This window comes from Struthio camelus, chromosome 1, assembly GCF_040807025.1.
Source record: "Struthio camelus isolate bStrCam1 chromosome 1, bStrCam1.hap1, whole genome shotgun sequence".
NCBI classification, from domain to species: domain Eukaryota; kingdom Metazoa; phylum Chordata; class Aves; order Struthioniformes; family Struthionidae; genus Struthio; species Struthio camelus.
Genome location: NC_090942.1, coordinates 110,925,961 through 110,947,644, shown reverse-complemented (window position 1 = coordinate 110,947,644; position 21,684 = coordinate 110,925,961). Strand labels below are relative to the sequence as shown.

The window sequence follows — 21,684 nt, the reverse complement described above, 5'->3', positions numbered from 1 at the left end:
ATTCTTTATAACCAATGCATCACTACTGTAGCTTTTTCACTTTTACACAGGACCAGGTATCACTCTGGCACCTTTTGCCTTTACAAATATTAGATAAAACTGGGTCAAGCCACCAGTTCTTTGGTAGAAAAATATTTAATATCAGATATTTAATATCTGACTTATAGCATTTCAGTCAGCCACTTATAAATTAGATTGTAATTAGATAAGATTAGATATAATTAGATTATAAATCTATGGTAAGGACAAGGACAATGCTCCGTATGGCTCTTGAAGAGTACTTCTTCTCAAGCTTCTTCAAAATTAGCTTTCATACATGATAGGTGCATAAGGAACGTAAGATAAAGAGAATCTATGTTTTCCATAAGCTTTTGTTTCCATTTTGCCCTAAAGAGAATCAGCAACTTGACCTGTATCAGCACTGTGCATTTTCTCAGGTAAATGGTCACAATCCAGCAGATCCAACTTGACTCATGACAGCAGTGTGTGTGACCTGTAAGGAGATAGCCTCTTCCCTACGATCAACATTCAACACTTTATTTAACCCAGAACACGCAAAATTACCTTGAAGAAGATGAGTTTTTGCTGGTGTGCCTTCTCGTTTTGGTGCTTTATTTCCTCGCAGCTTCCCATCATTTTGCTGTTCCTGGGATTCTCTCCTCTCCCCTGAATTTGTCCGCACATCCGAATGCTGTCTCCCATCCACCCCTTCCCTCCCCTTGTAGCTCGCTCCTTTTCTTTCTGCCGATCTGTCTGTCCTCGGTTCTATAGAAGCAAGTTTTGGCAACATGACAGGCCGCACCTCCAGCTGTGATTTGGACTGGGAGGTTGGTGACTTTATAGCGGGAGGTGGCACGGGAGGGGGTGGCAAGTCTAAAAAAGTTAGAAAAAGAATAATAATTAAAATGACATCATACACTAATAACATTAGGAAATAACATTTGACTTCCATTGAGGAAAAAGGTGCTGTAATTAAGGCCTCCCTCTGCTCTTCTCTCTTCAACTTAAAAAGGATTATGTTACTGTTCCAACTGTAGATGGGTGTTTTTCCAAACCTCAAGTATGAAAAATGCAAGGTAAGGACCTCTCACTGCCTTTTCAAATCACAATGTTTTATTAAAAATCATTATAAAAAATCTGTTATAATCTTCAGGCACTTAGATATTGTCACTTCAGCTATTGTCTTTGCAGATATTTATCATCCTTGTTAAGCCCATCCAACACTAGAGCAGCTTTTGCTACAGTTGGCCAGGCTCTTCAGCATACTGAGTTCCAAAGCAAATTGGCTGGTGTGTAAGAATGTATATCAGACACACTGCTGATATGCCCAAGGCTAAACTGCATTAATTATTAGATTCTTCCTTCAAACTAGTAAGTAATCAGTTCGTCTAACACTCAAACCTGATGTCTGTGGGTACGTCATGGGTTAATAAAAACATACACAATGAAAAAAGCAGTATGCTCACAGGAAGAATAAAGAAAGAAAAAGACAAAACATTTCAGATTTTGTCTCCTTAATTTATCTTTTGCTGCTAGATTGCAACATAGTTCAAGGGGTTCTAACATTATCTATATTTTAAACTAGCGTTTTAAACACGTTCTTTACTTCGTTACATTCTTCTGTTTCTGTATTAAAACGTTTAAAACTAGAATGTGTAAACTGTTCATCAAGGTCCAAAAACACTCTATGGAATATAAAACATGAAGAAAAAAAATGTAAAAGTCCGAACAAGGAAACTACAATTCAAAACTGTTTCACAACAAAGCTACAGAAACAAACTGTTGCGTACAACAGGTTAAAAAATGTGAGACGTAGAAGACATTTCTGAGGCTATACTCTCAAGTGAGATTGGTAACAAAAAAAAAAAAAAAAGACAGCACTGTTAAAATGTAACTTCAGCATTTTGTAATAGTGTGCATTCATTCTTACTACTTTCACAAAAAAATCTTGGAGCAGCTATGTTTTTAAAATAGCTTTACTACGTGTTCAGCTAATTCACAGTCTATTCAAGAGGAGAACATTTGACCTGAAAACTAACTAAACTGGCCCAGGAATAAAGCTGGGATTCCTACACAAGGAAAAAACAAGAACCTAACAATACATAAATAGGGAGGTATGGTAGGTGTCAGAAATATTTGAGAGGTTTTCCTGTGACACAAAGCACAAATGAGATGATCTAGCTGTGCTGAAAGGAGTAGCCATGCAGAACTTGGTGCTCTGTGCAAGCTCACTAGGCACCATGCCCCATGTTAAACTGGTGACATAATTTGGAATTGGCCTTGGCCTGTTTTAAATTAGTCTAGGAACTGTGTCAGTTGTCAGCTGGCCTGGGATGAAGAGACAGAAAGATGGTTTAGAGCTTGTTTCCTAAGTTTGGAAATACTTCAGGTAATTCAGACAGGAAACATCATTCTTGTTGCATTAGCTCCACTATTATGTCTTGGTAACAAAAAAAAAAAAAACCTATTATTGTTTTAATGAAGAGTCCCTTGCCTTGAGGCAGGGATCAAATCCTTTTACAAGAAATACAGAAACTTCTGTCCTTCTGTTCCTCTTGGCTAACTACAAATTGGGGATCTGGCTGTACATCCCCTGTAAATTCCATGGGGTTTTTTGTTTTTTAAACCTTGGCAGTTTGGTGAACGTGAGTTTTAGAAAGTAGCCAGAAGTAAACAAGGGAACAATGACACATAATTTTAAGTAGGTACTTAACCCTCACCATTTTCAGATGTCCTTTAAGGAAAAGCATTGCCTTTTCCAAAACTTGAAAAGGCACAGTGTAAACCATCTGGAAGGATTAAATGAACGGGAAGCCTGCATATACTAAGTGGCTGATTCAAAACAATTCTACTCAGGCAGTGAGAACCATTAGACTAAAAGGTAAGAACAAAGGCAGAGCTGTGGGCAGTGGATCGGACTTGTTTGTCTGAGGGTATGACAAATGTAAAATAAAATCTTCTCTATAGGGTGGAGAGGCAACTTCTTATTGAATTAGTTAGGAATTATAATGGATTTTGGCAAAAAAAGCACAGAAGCAGTCATAAAGCATTCCTTCACTATCTGTAGCTCTTCGAAGGCAGTTTACTGAGGTATCCTCAGTCTAAAACAGATTACACAACCTTAACAATGAAAATCTGTAATTCCAAAATCAGAGCAGCATTCAGACTGCTCCTCTGTGCATCTAAAAAGGCCCTTTGTGGGCTCTAGCCACCTAAAGGCAAACCAAAATGCCTCACCTGTGCTGCTCAGCCCTGCAGATGCTTAAACTCAGGATGAGCCTGCAAGTTCGGACATCTGGACCACAAGGTCCTCTAACCACGTGAGCTTAAATGTCAATATCCGCTCCAAAAGAAGTTGGTCTGAAGTAACAAACACTTTTTACATACATCCAGTTGTAATTCAACAGCTAGCTGAGAAATGATGTGAACTCTGCTTAAGATCCCAGAACAGCAGCCTGTGATATGTTCCAAGAAGTCCAAGCACATCAGGTAGTACCAGCTCCAGCTCAAAGCTTATGAAACATAACCATTTTTCTTCAGACACATAGCTGGAGATGGTGATGGTTCCCACCTTTTGCAAAATGCTTTCAGCAATTACAGAAACTGCTCAAGATTCAGAAAGCCTCACCAAACTCTTTGACTTAGCCTAAGAAGATTCAAAAGATATTTTCTTTCACCAGGAAAATATACTCCTCACAACATGTCTGTTCTCAGAAAAGGACACACTGAATCAGAAATGGATGGAGATACTCAAACTCAGAATCTCTAACTCAAGAATTTGGGCTTCTGGAACCACAGCTGTTCAGGTAATATCTTATGTCTCTCATTCTCTACTGACTATTTCTATTAAGTTGTTAAGAGCACTGAATTGCCTTCTGTGGAGCCCACTGGTGTAAAGGGAGTCTAGGCACTCTACATCAGCATTTTTGGTCACCCTGGGAGCCAGTCTCCAGCAGTTTTGGTACAGCAGTGCACTGGCTGGGTACTTAAGCCAAGGGACCAGAATCTTTCCGGTATCCTATAAAATATAACTGAGAGCCAGCTATTCTATACAAGAATGCTATCCAGCTACACAGGACGAGGAATAAAGTGCTGTTAAGTCTTGACTATGTAAAGGAAAATGCATTGATATAGAAAGTTTCATAAAATGGCAATGGTACAGTAATAACTAAAGAAAAGTGATATTCTCTTTTGAGAGCTTTGACACAACCTGCAGGGAAACTATAAAAATCCTCATTATAACTCAGTACTCCTTGCTGAGAAGAATCCTTTACAGAGAAAAAAAGAAACTTTTCAGAGGTCAACACTATTACACCCCTGTGGTATTTATTTTAACAGCTCAGATGACAGAGAAAATCCAGATTCAATCTGCCTGCCTCTAGTATACACTGGCACACTTGTTATTAAAAGGAAAATGGAAGCTTCCACTGCAAGAAATAAAAAATAATTCACAGAGCAACATCAAACCAATATAAAGAACTCAGAAGTATTTGGTAAAGGTCAGCTGTGCTCACATTTCATTTATGTCTCTGTATTGCTGTTGTACTTCTTCCCATTTAACTACAATGATTAATGGATGCCATTTTATAACATAGTCTACAAGGGAAACCTTCCATATATGTCTTTTGAAAGGACAGATCATAATTTTCAATAAGATTCTGAATGAGAACATATATAGGAATCACTGGTAAACAAAACAACACCACGGAAAACAGCCTGCTAAGCTCTTTTTACACTGAAGTGGAGAAACCACAAATTAGTACAAAAAAGATGAATCGTAAGTAGTGACAAAGTAAGTAGGCCTTATTAGACATCTCTCTTTTGTAAGCTGAAGATTTCTACAGTCGTATGCTGAAGAAAACAGCAGACAGTTAGAGATTTGATACAAATAAGATAGAGAGTCAGATTTTCTCTACTGTGTATTTATGCATGCATGCATGCAAAACTCAAGATCGTTCCTGACTCAGTAAAACTTTAACATCATTTAAGACTTTCAGATGTGTAATAACCTCATCTAATATTACTTATGTACTGAAGTTATTTTCATGTTTTATCTTTCAAGAAACATAGCTCAAACTGTACACAAGAATCAGGTGAACAGATACAGAAAAAAACAATACGATGTGTGAAGGCAGTGGGTCATTTTTTTTTCTTTTTGCTCATATGCACATTTACATAACATTTTTATCAAAACAATTTGCACTCTACAAGAGCTCCCTCAGTAACAAAACCAACATCTGCATATATTTCACAACAGAATGAGAAGTAAAGACTGCAAAGAGATCAGATATCCAGATATTATTACCACTCAATAAGAAGCTTGTTTTTGGTAGCGGTAGCAAATATATTCCTAGAGATTTTTTTTTTTATCTTGTTGAAATGTGTGAAGAAGATTTTTTTCTACTGCACAGGTAGAGGGAGACAAAAGTACAAATGATGTTGGTATCCACAGTGGCTTACATTTCAGAATGGAAATTCACATAAATATTTGGCAAATATTCATTAACATCTGCCTTTTATGAGAAATGCAGCTGCCCTAATATCCTGTAGAAGTCAGTGGTAACACAGTCAAATAATTGTTGTAGACTCAACCAGATAGTTGTCAATATGTTGTTATTTTTTTCCTATTGTCACTCAGAGAGTTAAAAAAGGATCAGCGTTTGGTCTCCAGCAAATGGTGTCATCGGTATATTATCTATTGAAAGACCTACAGAATACAAACAACTACAAAGAACTTTTACCCAGTTTACCTAAATGCTTACAGTTCTGAGGGCTTGTAATTACTTATAAATAAATTCAAGACAACACAGGTCAGAAGAGGTTTCCACAGACACAATTTTAGAAAAGACAGGAAAATATTCTTCTAGAATTTGATTTCTTAAATTGAGTACGTAAGTAGGTCAGGCGAGGTTGGGAAAGAGCATACATCTGTTGTAGGTTCTCATAATGCACCATTAGTATTTAACTCTCTAAAAGGCTAGATGAAGAGCAATTAAAAATTCATACATTTTAATCCTTACCACCTACTGAGCAAAGATTTTTAGCAACAAAGACGGAGAACATTTCACTGCCTGGAAAATTGTCAAGGAACAAAACAACAGAGCTGAAATTCTGTTCCACATAGAGTACAAACTGATTTCAACTAATATTAGCAAAGAATACAGAATTTTTATCATTTGTGCAATGCAGAGTAAACCAGAGAGCACCCTTCTTTATTTAAAAAGGGATAGTGGCATGCCTTCTACTGCTACATTAGAAACCTACACACTTTTAGAAAATACCAGTCCCTTTTAACAAACCTTTCTGTATAAAGCAAATAAGGATAGAATTTTATAGGACAGACATACAATGCTGCTAAGAACATTCTTGGCATTTGCAGCCATTCACGCAAAGACTGAGGTTATGCATGTATCTTTTTTGTCAGCCAATTTTGTAAGTTCTTCATGACACAGATATTTCATAAAATTGCTAGCTAATATTTACTCAAGTAATTTGGGAAAACATTATTCTAGTAATTTCCTTTATTTGTGAAAGCAAATTCCATTAAAAAGGCTGAGAAAGGAATGAAGTAATGTATTTTCCTCTTTTTAATATTTATTTAATGGTTCTAGCCATCAATAAATGCTTAAATTCAGAATATCTGCTTTCCTCCTCTATAAAACTTGCATGCTCACTCACTATGGGGAAAAAAAGAATTTTCTTTGTATTAGGTGCTCCTTTATAAAAGAAATAAATTATTGTGTGACATCAAGACAATAGAAAAACCTAAGAAGTACCTGGGAAAGGTCAATTGTACTCAAATGTTTCATTCGTTTCTTTATATCACTTTTCTCCACTTAAGGAAAACAATTAGTAGACACCATTTTATAGCTAATTCTAAAGGGATAATCTTTAGTTGTGCCTATTAAAGTGAATGGTTGTAATTTTCCATAAGCTTCCAAATAAGGTTATATAAATAGATGGATGGGAAAAAAAAAGCCCCCTCCCCCTTTGAACTGGGTTTTATTGGTTCTGCAAAAATTAAAGCCATAATTTGCCATTCTCTGAATGACCACACTGTATTGCACGTTAATTATAACACACAGGTTAGCAGAAATTCATATTTAATTAAAAGTGTGCTGAAGTAAGCAGGTGCTACACAACACAAAACAAATATTGATCATGATTGTCAAATCTGTAGCAATATCTAACCACAATGCTCCATGATTTAACTTGATATAATTACTTTCACAAAAACCTGTCATCAAATGTAGGTCCACCTCTTATTTATTCCTGTGTTCGAGGGAAGAAAATGGCAACATAAAACTCCTGTCCAGATTTTTATTTCTGATGTCCTAGCTACTGTGTTCGTACCAGGGTTTGATGCTCAGCCAGTTATTCAGTTAAGAGCATTCTCCCCAAGATAATAAAAGCTGATAAAATGTCCATAAAGTCTTGCAAAATGCCATTACAAGGGTCTCATAAATGTAACATTTCTGGTACAGTTTTGGGATTTACACCTTGCGTTGTCCTTTCACAGAAGCAAACATGCACAAAACCACTGTAATAACCTCTCGAAATCAGATAATATTCCGACAGCTCAGTTTCACTGACAGAAGGGGCCTGGGCATAAGCCAAAAGGCCCAGGTGCACTGTGTCATGGCAGTATTTAATGCAGTCTAATATCAGATAGATGCTAGTGAGAGAAAATACTCAGAATAAAGTACAGATAATAGCATGGACAACCACTCATTGCTAAATTACTTCTGCTCATCGTGCTGTGAGCTTTGTATTAAATTTTTTTGTCAAGTGGCAGGAATCATAGGGGGAAGTAGCTCAAAACTCCCTTCTTGTAACCCTGGATAAGGATCTACAATATTAGGCTTTCATATGATAATGGCAAATGATGCCCCTCTTTGAAACATTTCTGACTGGTAATGAAAGTCCTAATCAGATTGTTGTTGCTGCGAAGCAGGAGGTGGAGAATGATGCCTTTTTTCCCCCCTCCCCCTGTTAGCAAATTCAGTAAACTTGACAAGATGGGTTAAGTCTTCGAGAATTTATCTTACATGAATTTCCAACAAAGCCCTTGGGTTGTTTTATAAAACTGGAAGGTAGTGGTTTAATAAAAGCTGCGCCACCTGAGGCATTTTCATTACAGGCTCTCTCTAGACAACATCACAATGTTTGCATTATCCTTCCATACTCCCAAGAGAATACAAGCACTACCTTTTCAGCAAGAGTTGATATTCTGTGTGAAGGCACGACAGAAGATGATTAGATTTTGCTTTTTGGTTCGCAAAGAAACTGCTTGCAACAATACTCTGGATAGGATTAAAATTCTTTGATTTATGCTGTCTTCCATTTGAATGGTAAATTGTTACTGTAAGAAAAAAACATATTCTGAAGGACTTAATATTTAGTCATTTCAGTGAAGATTTTTTAATCCTATCCACACATTATTCCTCAATGACTGTACTATTTATGCTATCTGGGCGCTTAAATAATGACAGTAATTAGCCGATTAGGATACTACAGAAAACAGGTGCAGGGCTGTAGAGTGGAAGCATCAATGCGCAGTATTAAGGAACTATGGCATTTAAAAGGATTAATCTGTTCAGTCTATTTAGCAACAGGAAACACAAATCACTGAATTTTGAAACATAATGTTATCTCTGTGGAAAAATTTCACACACACACACTGAATGCATTTTTTGAAAGGTTCACTGACGTTTTCACCCATTTCAGTGGACTCACCATCTGTGTAGACTTCTCTGCGCAGATGTCCTGGCTGGTGTTTTTGCTTTTTGGCAGGTCGGACCTTCTGTATTACAACAGCACTCATGTTGCTGTCAGTAGACACAGGGCTGGTGGGTCTAGGACAGTGTGATGCATGAAAATGTCTTCGGCCTGAAAATTGTTATAGAACAATCATTATTTTTCTCATACAAAATCAGACATTTCATTCTTTCTCTTTTTTTTTTAACATGAGAACTATCTGGATTTACGGAACTTAAAATTATACTGTTAGAACATTAATATAATTCTCATTCTTACTGTGATCAGTTTTAGCGCAAGACACGACTAAAGTGAAACATTTGCTATCCCAGTAATAGGCAGGCTGGCTTAGTTTCACAAAAATTATCCAGCTGGTTTGCAGCTACTAGCTTTTGCTCCAGGAATCCAAACTCTGTCTCCAGTCAAGCACAGATAGGCTTCCAGCCCAGCAGCCTCCCATAAACAACAAAATGTCTCACTTTCAAAATGGGTTTCATCTCCCCTAGCTTGGACAGTGTGTAGGTTCACCCACAGAGTAAGCAGAGCAGGTTACTAGCAGGGTTTAGTCTCAGATGCCCCCCGTATGGCTTTGAGTGAATTACTAAGAATGCATCTGGGATACATGACTGGTATTTTAGCACATCTTATTTGCAGACAAAAAGGGGCACATTCGTAGGATGTGCAGTCAGGTACAGGTAAGACCAATACAGAAAAATCACTCCACAGCATGAAATTGACTGTTTTAAAATTATTTACCTGTAATAGCAACAACATGCAAAAAGAAACCTTTCCTAAATATAACATATATAATTTTATACATATACACACACACACCCACACACATATATTTGTGTGTGTGTGTGTGTGTGTGTGTATAAAAACATATAAACATATAAAAAATGGGAAACGGGCAAAATCCTGGCCCCATGAGTATGAATGGGAGTTCTGCCACTTACTGCAATGGGCCAGGATTTCATCCAAAATTACTAAATTACCTCCCCTCTCATTCTTCATGATGAACAGCTGTGTTGAGATGAAACAAAGGGCTGTTAAATCAGAGAGGATATTAGAAATGAGAGAGGAATGCTGTAAATTTGTGGAGTCAGTGTGGACACGGTTAAAACTGAGTTCCTCTTGTCTAAGTTTGGTAGTTTCATAGGACTGGCAAAATATGCATGGATCTGCTTGAAGCTAGTATTTCATACGGTGGTATTCCTGTTTATTAGCTGAAATATAATAATATCCATCTGGTAATTAGCAGGCTTACTCAGGTTACTGATTACCTGTATACATTCAGTATTATTAATAACCAGTATGTTGTAAAACATTAAATATTTCAAATATAGTATTTCATATCTCTAGTGGTGATTCAGGAGAAAAAAATAAGTCAGAAATATACATATATTTCCTTGCTGCATATTCATAATCTATAATCTAACCTATCTCTAATGGCAGGCGTCAAATTAGGAAGCCAACACAAACCCAGTTCATCTCAATAATAAAGTAGTAAGAGCTTAAACAGTGTTCTCCAAAAGAAAATAATGAAATATAAAATGGAAAACAACTGTATTAACATTTTTCCCCCAAATCCTAGGGAAATACATGTCTGAAGGTTTAATATTTCCTCACACATTTCAATATGGAGGGATTAAATCCCTCATGAAGAGTGACTGAAAACACCGGGAGCATTATATTGGGAACAGGGTAGAGTTCTCTAATGCCCTTTTAAACAAAAACAGTCCCTGTTAGAAGAAATCTAATTGGAAACTTATTCACCTTTCTACAAGAATATAGGAATATTTAGTTAAAATGAGATGGCAAATTTTCTAAACTATGAACAAGTTCATTTTCCCGGGTTTGGCAATAATAAATAAAAGCAAATAATTAGGAACTACTTATGTCAAACTATGTACTACAGTAATTTACTTGAACTGTTTCACCAAAACTCCTTTTCTTACTGTTCTACCAGTTTAAATTGACTCATTTTCTGTATGGTTTGTTGCAAGAATGCTAATCTAGGATATGGACGCAAAACACAACTTTCTGCATGTGCTGAATTTCTAAATGTTGTCAGTGTGTGATTTATTATTAAATTATTAAAGGAATTTAGGAAGAAGTTGTGGATAAATACATGCCATAATGGTGATATTTTTTCTTCTCCTCTCAAATATAGGATGAACTCACCTGCTGCAGCATCCTGCATTTGACGTCTGGCTACTTTAAGGCCAGCATATTCTGCGGCTGCTGCAACAGCCTGTGCAAAATCTGCATCAGTAAAAAATGATCCATCTGAAGAACTAACACTGGACCGTCCACTTGAGATGTTGTCTTCTTCAGAGGCTGAACCCCAGCCGTTGATCATAGACCCTGTTACAGAGCTCTCCAAATCCCCCACACTTGAGGCAGGCGTCTGCTCAAGGCCACGCAAAAGGAGTCTTCTGTTCTGCATCTTGGCAACCTCTATATCTGCATCATCTTCTTCCTCCTCTGGTGCATCAGTATCCATATCAGAGACTAAGGGCCCTGAGATATATCCATAGGTATGTGGAGGAGAGATAGGCCTTGGAGGGGGTGGAGGACTCACAGGTTGACGTCTGCATAAAAATACAAGGGTAAGAAGAATAGAAGTTACATAACGTAATGAGATGAAAAAGCAAATTGTTGAAAATATTTCTTTCACTCTTCATCCAGCTTGATTTGCCACTTTAAATCACTAGAATTTATGTTCGAAAGCTTCAGGGTTTTTTTTTAGTTTTTATTTTTGCTTTAAATCAGAACTGATCAACGATGTAGTCTGAAATCTACCAAATGGGCTTGTTTTGCATAAACCTCTCCAGGTTTCTTCATACAGCTCACGTACAGCTAGGAAAGAGATGGTTACAGTTCCTGCGACTATTTAAAAAAATCATTTGCACACCCTTGAGAGTATGAGCAAAAGAAGTGTCTATATATTCCTTTAGAAGCTTGAAACTACCAACAGATACCTGTATCCAAATACATTCCTCCATCATCTCCCCTCTCATTGATTCAAAAAGATAGGAATGGAGATATTGCTGTTTAATGATTTTTGAAATTGGTCTAGGAGATAATGTAAAGAAAAATTATCATGTTAGTTCTAGGTTTTAAGGATTTTGAAATGCATAAAGATGCATTGATTAATATAATCTGAGCTTAAATAATCAGTAATGATGTCTCCAACTTAAGGAAGCAAAGTATTAGATGCCATTAGATCAATGTTCATTTACTTAATACTTCACTCAGAAGTCCTTGTAATTAACATTGTCAACAGTTTCTCTTCTGTGCCCATTCACACGGCCTTTCATTGCCATTTGTCCGAAAGGAAGAAATACTTGGTGTAGCAATGGCTGGACTGTTGACTTTGTTTACCTGGAAATTCCAGTGCAGCCTGGTTTGCAAAAATTTCCAAAGCAATTTTTCTTTCTCAAATTTTTCCCTGATTATCTCATTGACAGTATAGCAACTCTTATAAACTTTAAATCTTTGCTTTTTAGGGGGTGATTTCTCTTTAAAAAATGGAAATACTTACTGTTTTGAAAGGAAAAATGAACGACAAAAAACCTAATACTTTGTGGCCAGAGAAAACTGGAACCTCCCTGGACTGCATCATCTTACCAGTGCTTTCCGCTTGCTGTGTTAACTACCAAATGGCAATGAAGACAAGGTCCGTTAGAGATATATACTCAATAATCTTTTAATAAAAAAAAAATAGAAGCCATTGCTTCACGGGAAGTTCTGCCTGCCTTTGACTAGAGACCTTGCCCAATAAAGTTTTACTGCTTTAATTTAAAGCTCTTGTGACATCTGTCCTTGTAATATATTTGCCAGCCTTCCTGTTTTCTAGGTTTTGGTATTAGGAGACAGGCAACTGGTTACAAAACATGTTACGGTTCCTGAAATTATAGCTTGCCTGCCAACCCTTAAGGATAGGCTAATTGAGAGCAGCTGTTCATGGGCAGATAGATTTAACAATACTTCTTTCACTTTATCTGATGCAGTGGCTCTCGCTTTAATGGTGACATCGTCTCCTACCTCAGCTCTCACTCTAACATTGACATCATCTGCTATCTCACTAAATCTTTAGTTTCTCCTTTGCCTGCCCAATCTTCCAGAGCACAGACTTCTATTTCAGTTTACCATAATTTTAGCAAGCTGACTGGACAGAGAAATGTTACCATAGACAATCATCATCACAAGAATCATATTCTGGATGCCAGCTTTGGGTAGGGAATGGAGATAATATTCAGCAGAACTACAAAGATCAAATAGAGCTAATAAAAAGTATGATAGGCTAATAAAAACCAACATAATGTCACTTCAATATAGCATTAGGCACTATTTTCACTATACAACTACCGTTGACCAAGAAAATGAAAACAATACAGAGAGATGCACCACTCACAGTGTATTCTTAACTGGAAAGTATTGTCACACAGTATTCAAACAGAAACCACCTCCCAGAATGGGCTACAGCTGTTGAGCACGCTACATCCAACTCCTAAATAGCAATGCCATGGCTCACATCAACACCATTAAATGGAAAAGGTAGTCAGTCAAGCCTTGCTAATCAAATAGATAGAACTGTGTGAATCTTTTTTAATTGAAGAGCTAGATGCAGCACAGAGACAAGAAACAGCATTAGAAAGAGTAAATAAGAAAGACAAATTTAGTCACTAACAATTCTAAGACTTTCAAAAAAGCTAGACTTAACTATCACAGGCATAACAAAATAACAAATATATGTTTTTTTTTCCCATCTACTTAGTGATTAAGCCGTATGCCCTAAGAATATAAACCAGAATATCTTTCCAGACAAAACTCAGTCTTCTTCCACTATTTTTGACATGCTATGGTGACCAGCCATAACTCTGTGTTGAGAGAACTTTCTAATTTCCAGGCAGTTGCTGGCTTGTTCTGCATATTTTCATACATGTGCACCAATGCCTACTCCATCCTGTATCTGTCAGTATGCATCTCACACTTTCCAGAACATAGTATCTGAGGTCACTCATAACAGATTGTTCACTTAACATTTCTCTTTTCCATTAGTGTCCAGCAAGTCTGACCTCTAAATCACCCTTTAAAACTGGAAGTGCTTAGGATGAGCACTTCTGTGCCCCAGTACATCAGGGCCAATGAAAATTTCAGAAAATATTAGCAGCCACCCACTAAGAAAAAGATTGATTGCAAAGAATCAGGAAGATAAAGGAAGAGAAAGAGATATACAGTACAAGAAATGTTACCATAAAGAACAAAGAAATGCAAAACAAAACAGAAATAGTAGAAGAGGGGAGTAAAAGTAAAGGCAGACATAGGCCTTTTAGAAACAATCAGATAAGGTAACTACTGCATACTTAAAAGAGGAATATGCAAAAATAAACTAACTTTTCCCAAAAAATTCTGGAAAATAAATCCATAAATGTCCAGTAAACTATACTGATGAACTCAAATTATCTAAACTACACAGCAAAAGCTAAATTCACTAAATCATAATCAGCCTGCAGTTTTCTAAAAATAGAATGGCTGGAATATTACAGGTAAGTTGGTATATTTATGATATTAAAAATATGTAAAAACAACTGAAGGAAAAAAAATGAAAGGAATATATTTCTGGATGCAAAAGCAGTATTAGCTTAACAAAAAGCCAAGACAAATAAGGATCATACATAAAAAGTCTAATTCAGAATTCACTGTTTTATGGAACAGAAGCTGTGAGAGAGCATATGCAAAATAGTTTGCGCTAAAAGCAACTCAAGGAAGAAACAAAATTTTCCTGTAACAAATATCTGTCTCTATTAATGTTGGTCATTTCTGTAAATGAGGGTAGGTGGAAACGTTAAGAAAATTTGCAAGTAATAATTGACTGTATTGGGATTTATGAGAGGGGAAAAATCTATAGGTTATATAAATTATATATTTATATATATCCATACATATTGGTGACAAGTTAATTGCACAGTTACTGTGAAATAATGCATGCTATTTTATGGTAATAATGCAGTAAATCTATTGGAAACAATGGAACTGTAATTATATGGTAAGCTGTGTTAACGATACCACTTTAATATCCTGATGACTGTGAATTTAACTTGTGTCAGCATTGTACGTAGCATAAAGTGATATACTGCATTTCCTTCCATGGTATCATAATAAAGCAACTTAATTACGTATTTCTAAGGCTACAAATAGTTCTAGTGTCCCAGATTGTAAGTTAAATATTAACAAAATAAATATAACGGGGAAAATCTTGGCCTCACTGAATTCAGGAGGAATTCGCAGTGGGGCCAGGATGACCTTTGTCACATCTCACTCTCTACATTTGCATTGACACACCTCCGGTCGGGTTGGTGTTGTATGTGTCCCAGATCCTCCTGACAGTCCTGTAACATGGGCTGGAGTTCTTCCTGGGGAGAGGGGGTGAGGGTGGCAGTTGACTGGTGGCTATAGGAGACAGCGGCTGGAGAGGAAGCTGCTCCTCGAACAGGTGGAGTAGGACCTCGCTCATCTTCTTCCTCTTCCTCTAGCTCATCCTGCTGCAGATACATCCTTGCAGGTGGGACTGGACAAGGAATTTCTTGGTCATAGCTAAAATTAATTTTTTAAGAAAATAAGGACTTAAATTTTTACTGTGTTATTAGCATAGCTGATATATGTATAAACAGCCCAGAAAAAAACACCTTTGCTATTTGTGCTCTTGAAAACAGCTTAGTAAGGATGCACCGACTGCTACACCACTGTCACTAAGAAATCTCTCTAATGAGCAACAATACAGCTAGTTGAGGAGCACCAGAAAAGCACTGAAGGAAGGTCTCACCGCCAGCTTGTAGGGCAAATTACAGTTCAATTAGCTAACCACTAAAATAAGACATGGATGATGTATTCGTGTTTCTTACCTTTCATCCACTGAAAGACTGTAATCTTCACTATTGCTATGGGGAGGTGGATGTGCTGGAGGGGGTGGAAGAAGATCTGCCCAGTTCATGCCAGCTTGCTTGGGAGCCTTTGGAGTACGAGCACCCTTCTTGTGCCCTTGACTCCCTATGAATAAAAAGTAGTACATATTTTTCATTTTTGTAAATATCTCCTCACCGTTTACCCTCTGGAAAACAAAATGACCATAGTCCCTTCCAGATCTTCCTGAATTCTCTGGAAATTGATTGTTGTCTTAAGTGGGAATAAACTGGCATCCCTCCTTGTTACGTCAATTTGTAGCTGCTTCATAGAATTATTCCACATTTTTAAATTGTTGATTTTAATCAGAAACTTTACTACAGCAAGAAAAAAATGTATATGACACATAACTTGGAATATTAATAAACAGCCAAAATGCAACAAAATCATAAATGAATTTTACAAGCAATGTCATTAAGAGTGAGCTTCCTACTTCTATTAATTATATTATAGATTATCATCTAAAACAAATGAGCTGTAGACATATTTTCCAAAGTGCCTTTCTATTATTTAATTGCTGGAACCTAAAATACAATATGATACAGATATGATCTATTAAAGTTCCACTGTTGCATTAAGTTACTGAATATATGTAATTTGTACTTGTCCACTGAAACATTTTAGGCACAATGAAACTACTAGTTTTAGTCTAAATGGCAGGTGCAGTTGAAAATAATTGCTGGAAGAACTACAATAGCAAAAAAAAAGGAGAAAGAAAATCGATGAAGTATGGCACAAATGTTTTGAACTACTATTACTGGGAAATTATAGCTCATAATAGAACAATGCAGCTTTAACAATTCCAATAACTTTGAATCAGGCCAGTTATTCAGGTGCTCTTGAATTTTAACTTTGGACATGGCTACGATCAGAACTGACTCTACCGTTGCTCATTTGTATACACGTTAGCGTTTCTTTGTTACTGTTATTTCTTTAATTGTAGGTAAAGCCATTGTATTTTTGAGCATATTTTAAAGTTCTTATTTATCTCTTCAACTGAGACATAGTTTTATATTAGCATTGTTACGCCTATTCACATAACTAGAGATGTTGCAGTGAGACTTAAGAAGCTTGCTTTTCTCACTCCTGCTGTCTCAGATTTTCCATTCTCATGGAGAGCAGCTTTGCTTCTTATTGTCCCACATTAACTGCCAGATATCAATATGTTTTCGCTACGTACAGTTATTTCTCTGGTATCTTGGTATGTCAAGCAAGACCCTAACTATCCCAAGGAGACCATCATCTGCATTCTGTTCCCTAAGCACCATGATATCTACTAGGTTCAGCACAATTAATTTACTACTTTGGTCATCTTGCTTCACTCCTGCTGGAGTCCTTGGTATAGGACTATAAATTGTTAGCGTTACGAATAACTGTAACGGGTGTCAGCATGGAGAATACTACCTTCCCATTTTTAATTTGCATGGGTTCATACCCATGAGATGTTCTATGCTGAATTTCAGATCTGAATGCCATTGAGCTCAGCAAAATATCCTGATGCTGTAGACCTGGGAACAGGCAAAAGGCTGGCTCCCAGAAGAACACCCCCGAGCAGTTGGGAGAATCAGGTGCCTTACTTATCTGACCCCAGTAACTGAGAATTCAGGTCACCCAAAAGTACAGCAGGCTCATTTATATGTTTATACCTCTTCTATGCCCTAGTTATAATAGGTTAAGACGGACTGCAGGTTAGGATTAAGGCAAGAAGGCTATCAAAGGAGACAGCAGAACAAAAGCTGAAAAGAAAAGCCCTAGCGTAGATAGTCCAATAAGATTATGACTGTGATCCATAAATCCCCTTATAATCAGCTTCATGTAGGTAAACATGGGCTAAGCATTAAGCTTATGGTAAAGCCTCAGACCAAGCCTGAGACTTGAACACTTAGCTTTGAACATTTTGCACACCTCTATCAAAATTCAAAGCTAAAAGTTATTGCCAGGTGATGCCAATATAAGAAGCAATAACTTTTGAATTAAACCCTAGTCTGTGGTTTAAAAGTACTAAGTGCAATTTCAGTGTCCCGCTCAGATTCTCAGGCACAAAAAACTAAGTTTCATCTCAAGATTTTTACAAAAAGATTTTTAGATATTTTGCATAGGAGATGCCTACAGAAGAGAAAATTTGACTAATTATCTATTGTCTACATTTGAATGATGTACAAGAATAGTTTTGACATATAGCTACTGAATCTCTAAAAAAAAGGGAGACTTACATATGCACATATATATGCAAGTATACTCTTTTACCCAACAAAACGTAAGGGATTACATTAAAAAATGAAAAATTTCTTAAAGTAGTTCTGTTAGATATCTACAAATGTTCGGGTATCTTCCGCCCCTTACGTGAACAAGATTGTCTCAAGTGAGTAGAGCCAAAGATGGAAAAGAAGTCAATAAAGTACCAGGAAGGTAATATGCAAATTAAAACTCTATTTCTGTGACAGCTGAAAAGGAATTTCTAGGATTTGTCTATTTGGACATCATATCATTAAACAGCAGGGCACGAACATTTGGAAATCCATCTAACTTACTATTTGATTTCATGGCTTTCACAATCTTGATCAAGCAATTAATTAAATAATTGACATGCAGATGGTACTAAGCTATCATGACGATGTAAAAGTAATACAGACTATCTATTTGGCCAGTTTTTATGCTGTTTAACATCCCTGTGCTATATTGTTTTCAGCGGGTCCCTTCCCCTCATCGCTTTTGTAAGTCCAGTAACTAGTATTAACTATGGCTATAAATTCAGTCTGTGTCCAAACAAGAAGAAAACTGCAGTTTGGAAAATGTAGTATACACTCACCAGATGTACTACTGCCTCGATCCGAGCTGTTGTAGGATCCACCAGTATTCTGGTCATAGGACTGGTTGTATGGAATAGTTGGAGCAATGTTGTCATTTACCCGGTAATCTGCAAGTTTAATAGTATAGTTAATACTACTCTTCAGAAAAAGACAGACTTTTATATAGCTGCTTCATAACACAACGTAAGACAACAGTGAGGAAGAAATAAATTGACTTTTTGAAAGGAAAACCCTGCTATAATTATGTTTCACTTTTATCTTGTTTCTAACCACAAGTTTAGGGAGAATCATGGGAACTTAGTAGCTCCACCGCAAAAATAAACCTACGCAGAGGGTTGTTTCAATGCTCCTGCAATGATTGAATCTCAAAGGATGTATATGACCTGTGTGAACATTTTGCATGAGAATAGTACTGTCCACTTGATTGATTTTTTCATGGATTCTGCTTAATTTACACAGGCAGGGCAGCCAATTGGCTGTGGTAGCTACTTTTTGAATTTCAAAGGTGACAACACAATATGGGAGTGACAACACTACAAGGGCTGAGCGATCTGCTGGAGCAACAGCGCGGCTCCCCTGAACTCAGTTTACAACAGCAGAGGTCTTGATTCAGTGTCTACTCTCCCCAGAAAGACTTCTATTTATATTAGGTCACACAGGTTCTAGTTATACAGGGACTTTTTTTGCTAACAGCTATTACAGTAACTTGCCTTTCCAACTTCAAAGCACTTGATACGCGTTACTTTTAAATCTAGACTTGGCAACCAGATCTGCAAAACTTTATCAGAAGTAAAATACTCATCTGACAATACAGTACTTTCATGCCAAAAAGTATTTACAATTTACAGAGAACAGAAAGGAGCTGAGTTGCTCTTCATATAGCAGATAAAATTGAGACATAAACAGAACCACGGACATAAAGTAGTGACAGTGAATCACAGCATGCAACGCATCAAATGGTTATTTCTTACTACGAAAGCTATAGGTATAATTTTCAGCAAGATGATTTTGACTTAGGAAATGAGAAAACCAAGATCAGAATATTGACTCATAAAATAGCAAAACAAAACAAAAATAAACAAAACTAAGAATCCAGTCCCCATCTGCTGCAGCAATGTTTGTGATAATGTAAGCATGGGAAAAAGAGCAAAATGATAAATTCCACACCGCAGTATATTCCATAATAGTTTCTCAGCCTAGTTGCATTCCACAGACCATGGTGAAGCCCTACATACCACATATGTTTACACAGAGGATAAACAATAAATCAACACTCTGAAATATGTATATATGACTTGTCAGCAGACAATGCTTTAAGGGGGGCCTTTCCACACTACAGTATGCTAGAGAATATGCAGCTGTAACATAGTCAGTTTGAAAGATGCAGTGTCTTCCAGGGCATAAAAACCAAACATGCTGAAACAGATATGTAATACACAGTTCATAAAAGAAAACATAATTACAAGAAAAATAAAGCTTTCACCCTCCAGTAAGGAGCCACAAAAATTGAATTTTCTTTTGACATGTTTATGTCAAAGGAAGGAGTCACATTTTATATTGCCCTTTGAACTCCTCTGTGGGTAGACAGGTCCGGTAAAGAAATCAACATTCTTGTAATGAAATGTGTCTTTTTACTGGATAACTTATCACTATATGATCATCTGAGTTACAACAATCCATTCAAAAAGTTCAAAGTTAGAATGGGTCCAGTTCCTAGCGATACTGTTTTGCAAATCAGGTTATTAAAAGAGGTTGCATGGTAGCCTGGAGGACTAGCAAGAAATCACATACCTATTTCTTCCAACTCCCACACATTATATTAAAGAAACATGCCCCCAAGGCCACAAAAGTACATTCTGATATTTCACGTTAACACTGAAATCAATTTATTTTTAGCTTCTGGATCCACAGAATTCAGTCAGGGTAACAAAGGAATTTAGTTTCCAAAACTGTGTGCAGCAGAATTGCCTCTCAATATGTGAATCGGAGACTTGCTAGGAACATATCTAAAATGAATTGGATGGCTCCATTTCTGTCCCCAGTGTACAACATAATACAATTTTACAGAGTTTGATATGCAAAATTTCATTCGTTTACATGAACCTGTAGATTTAATTAGTCTCCATCCACGACTGGGAAGAGTGGGTTGACCTATTTAAAATTTAAGGTAGAATATAATGTGAATACCATGCATATGGCTTATGAAGAAAATATCCGGTCTCTGTCCTAACCAATCCCTCAACTACTATTAAGTTTAAATTAACCTCAACTCCATAGGAAATATATTTTACTTAATACTTTGTAAAGATACAGTTTGCTATTTGTTATAATGAATTCAATCTCGGAAGGTTACTGTGGTGCTAATTAACTCTCTGACACTGTTAGCTGTGAATTTCTAAATCAAAAGAGGGAGAAGTCTAAAAGCACCACAGAGGTCTGTACTTGCTAACCCTGAAAGCTTTGGACTCCCAGCACCAGAAGGTCACAACACCTCTGATGCCTAAAGAGGAGAAACAAGCTAAAAGCTCTTCACCTTTGTTTAATTTGTTTTGCTCCATAATGTTGTACTGTATGGGTGCAACCTCTTGCTTTTGCTGAACAGAGGGTTTCCAGTGTTTCTCATTCATATCCCCGCTGCCATTGTTAACATTATTGCTGATATTTGACTGGATGAGTTGAGTGGTGGCATAAGGAGTGGGTTGCCCGGGTTGGCTGACAAATCTTCCATCCTTTAGATTTGGACTATTGAAGGTTTTCATCTCATTGATTTTGTTGCTTAGGTCCACGTCACCATAAACAGTTGACTCAGGCAACATCAGGTTTGTTTGCTTGTTGTCCAGCTGATTGTTGTAATTTGCTATACAATCGGCTAACCACAGAGGAAAGAAAAAAGAAAAGGTCATTCTGTTCGCTTACACTATACTTTCAATGAAATACCCTTTAAAAATTTTCTAGCGCGTAACTGTATGACTCACTGAAACAGAGCTAATATAATTAACTATCTAAATTATGGAGCCTCATTTTCCTTTTAAGTCACTGCTCATACCGCTCAAGTATCCAGACCAAAAGTAGTGTTCAATGTTTCGGTCCACTGTAAATTCCGATCTACTGAACTGTATCTACAATGACTTACCTTTTTTTTTGCTTT

The 21,684-nt window shown here is 36.8% G+C and overlaps 1 protein-coding gene across 12 annotated transcripts in view; it reads right to left on the bottom strand.

The window, feature by feature from the left end:
- Positions 1–21,684, bottom strand: part of ROBO1 (roundabout guidance receptor 1) — a 733,077-nt gene that overhangs the window by 3,287 nt on the left and 708,106 nt on the right. For 9 of the 12 annotated variants that reach the window (XM_068910680.1, XM_009667915.2, XM_068910696.1 and 6 more), the window contains 7 exons: positions 21,070–21,405; positions 18,536–18,643; positions 15,669–15,813; positions 15,109–15,360; positions 10,942–11,351; positions 8,737–8,889; positions 565–873 (listed from right to left, as the gene is read on the bottom strand). In XM_068910680.1, the coding sequence (XP_068766781.1) occupies positions 565–873; positions 8,737–8,889; positions 10,942–11,351; positions 15,109–15,360; positions 15,669–15,813; positions 18,536–18,643; positions 21,070–21,405 (1,713 nt within the window). The remainder of the gene's footprint in view (positions 1–564; positions 874–8,736; positions 8,890–10,941; positions 11,352–15,108; positions 15,361–15,668; positions 15,814–18,535; positions 18,644–21,069; positions 21,406–21,684) is intronic. The other 3 variants (XM_068910731.1, XM_068910740.1, XM_068910748.1) reach the window with 2 other exon arrangements.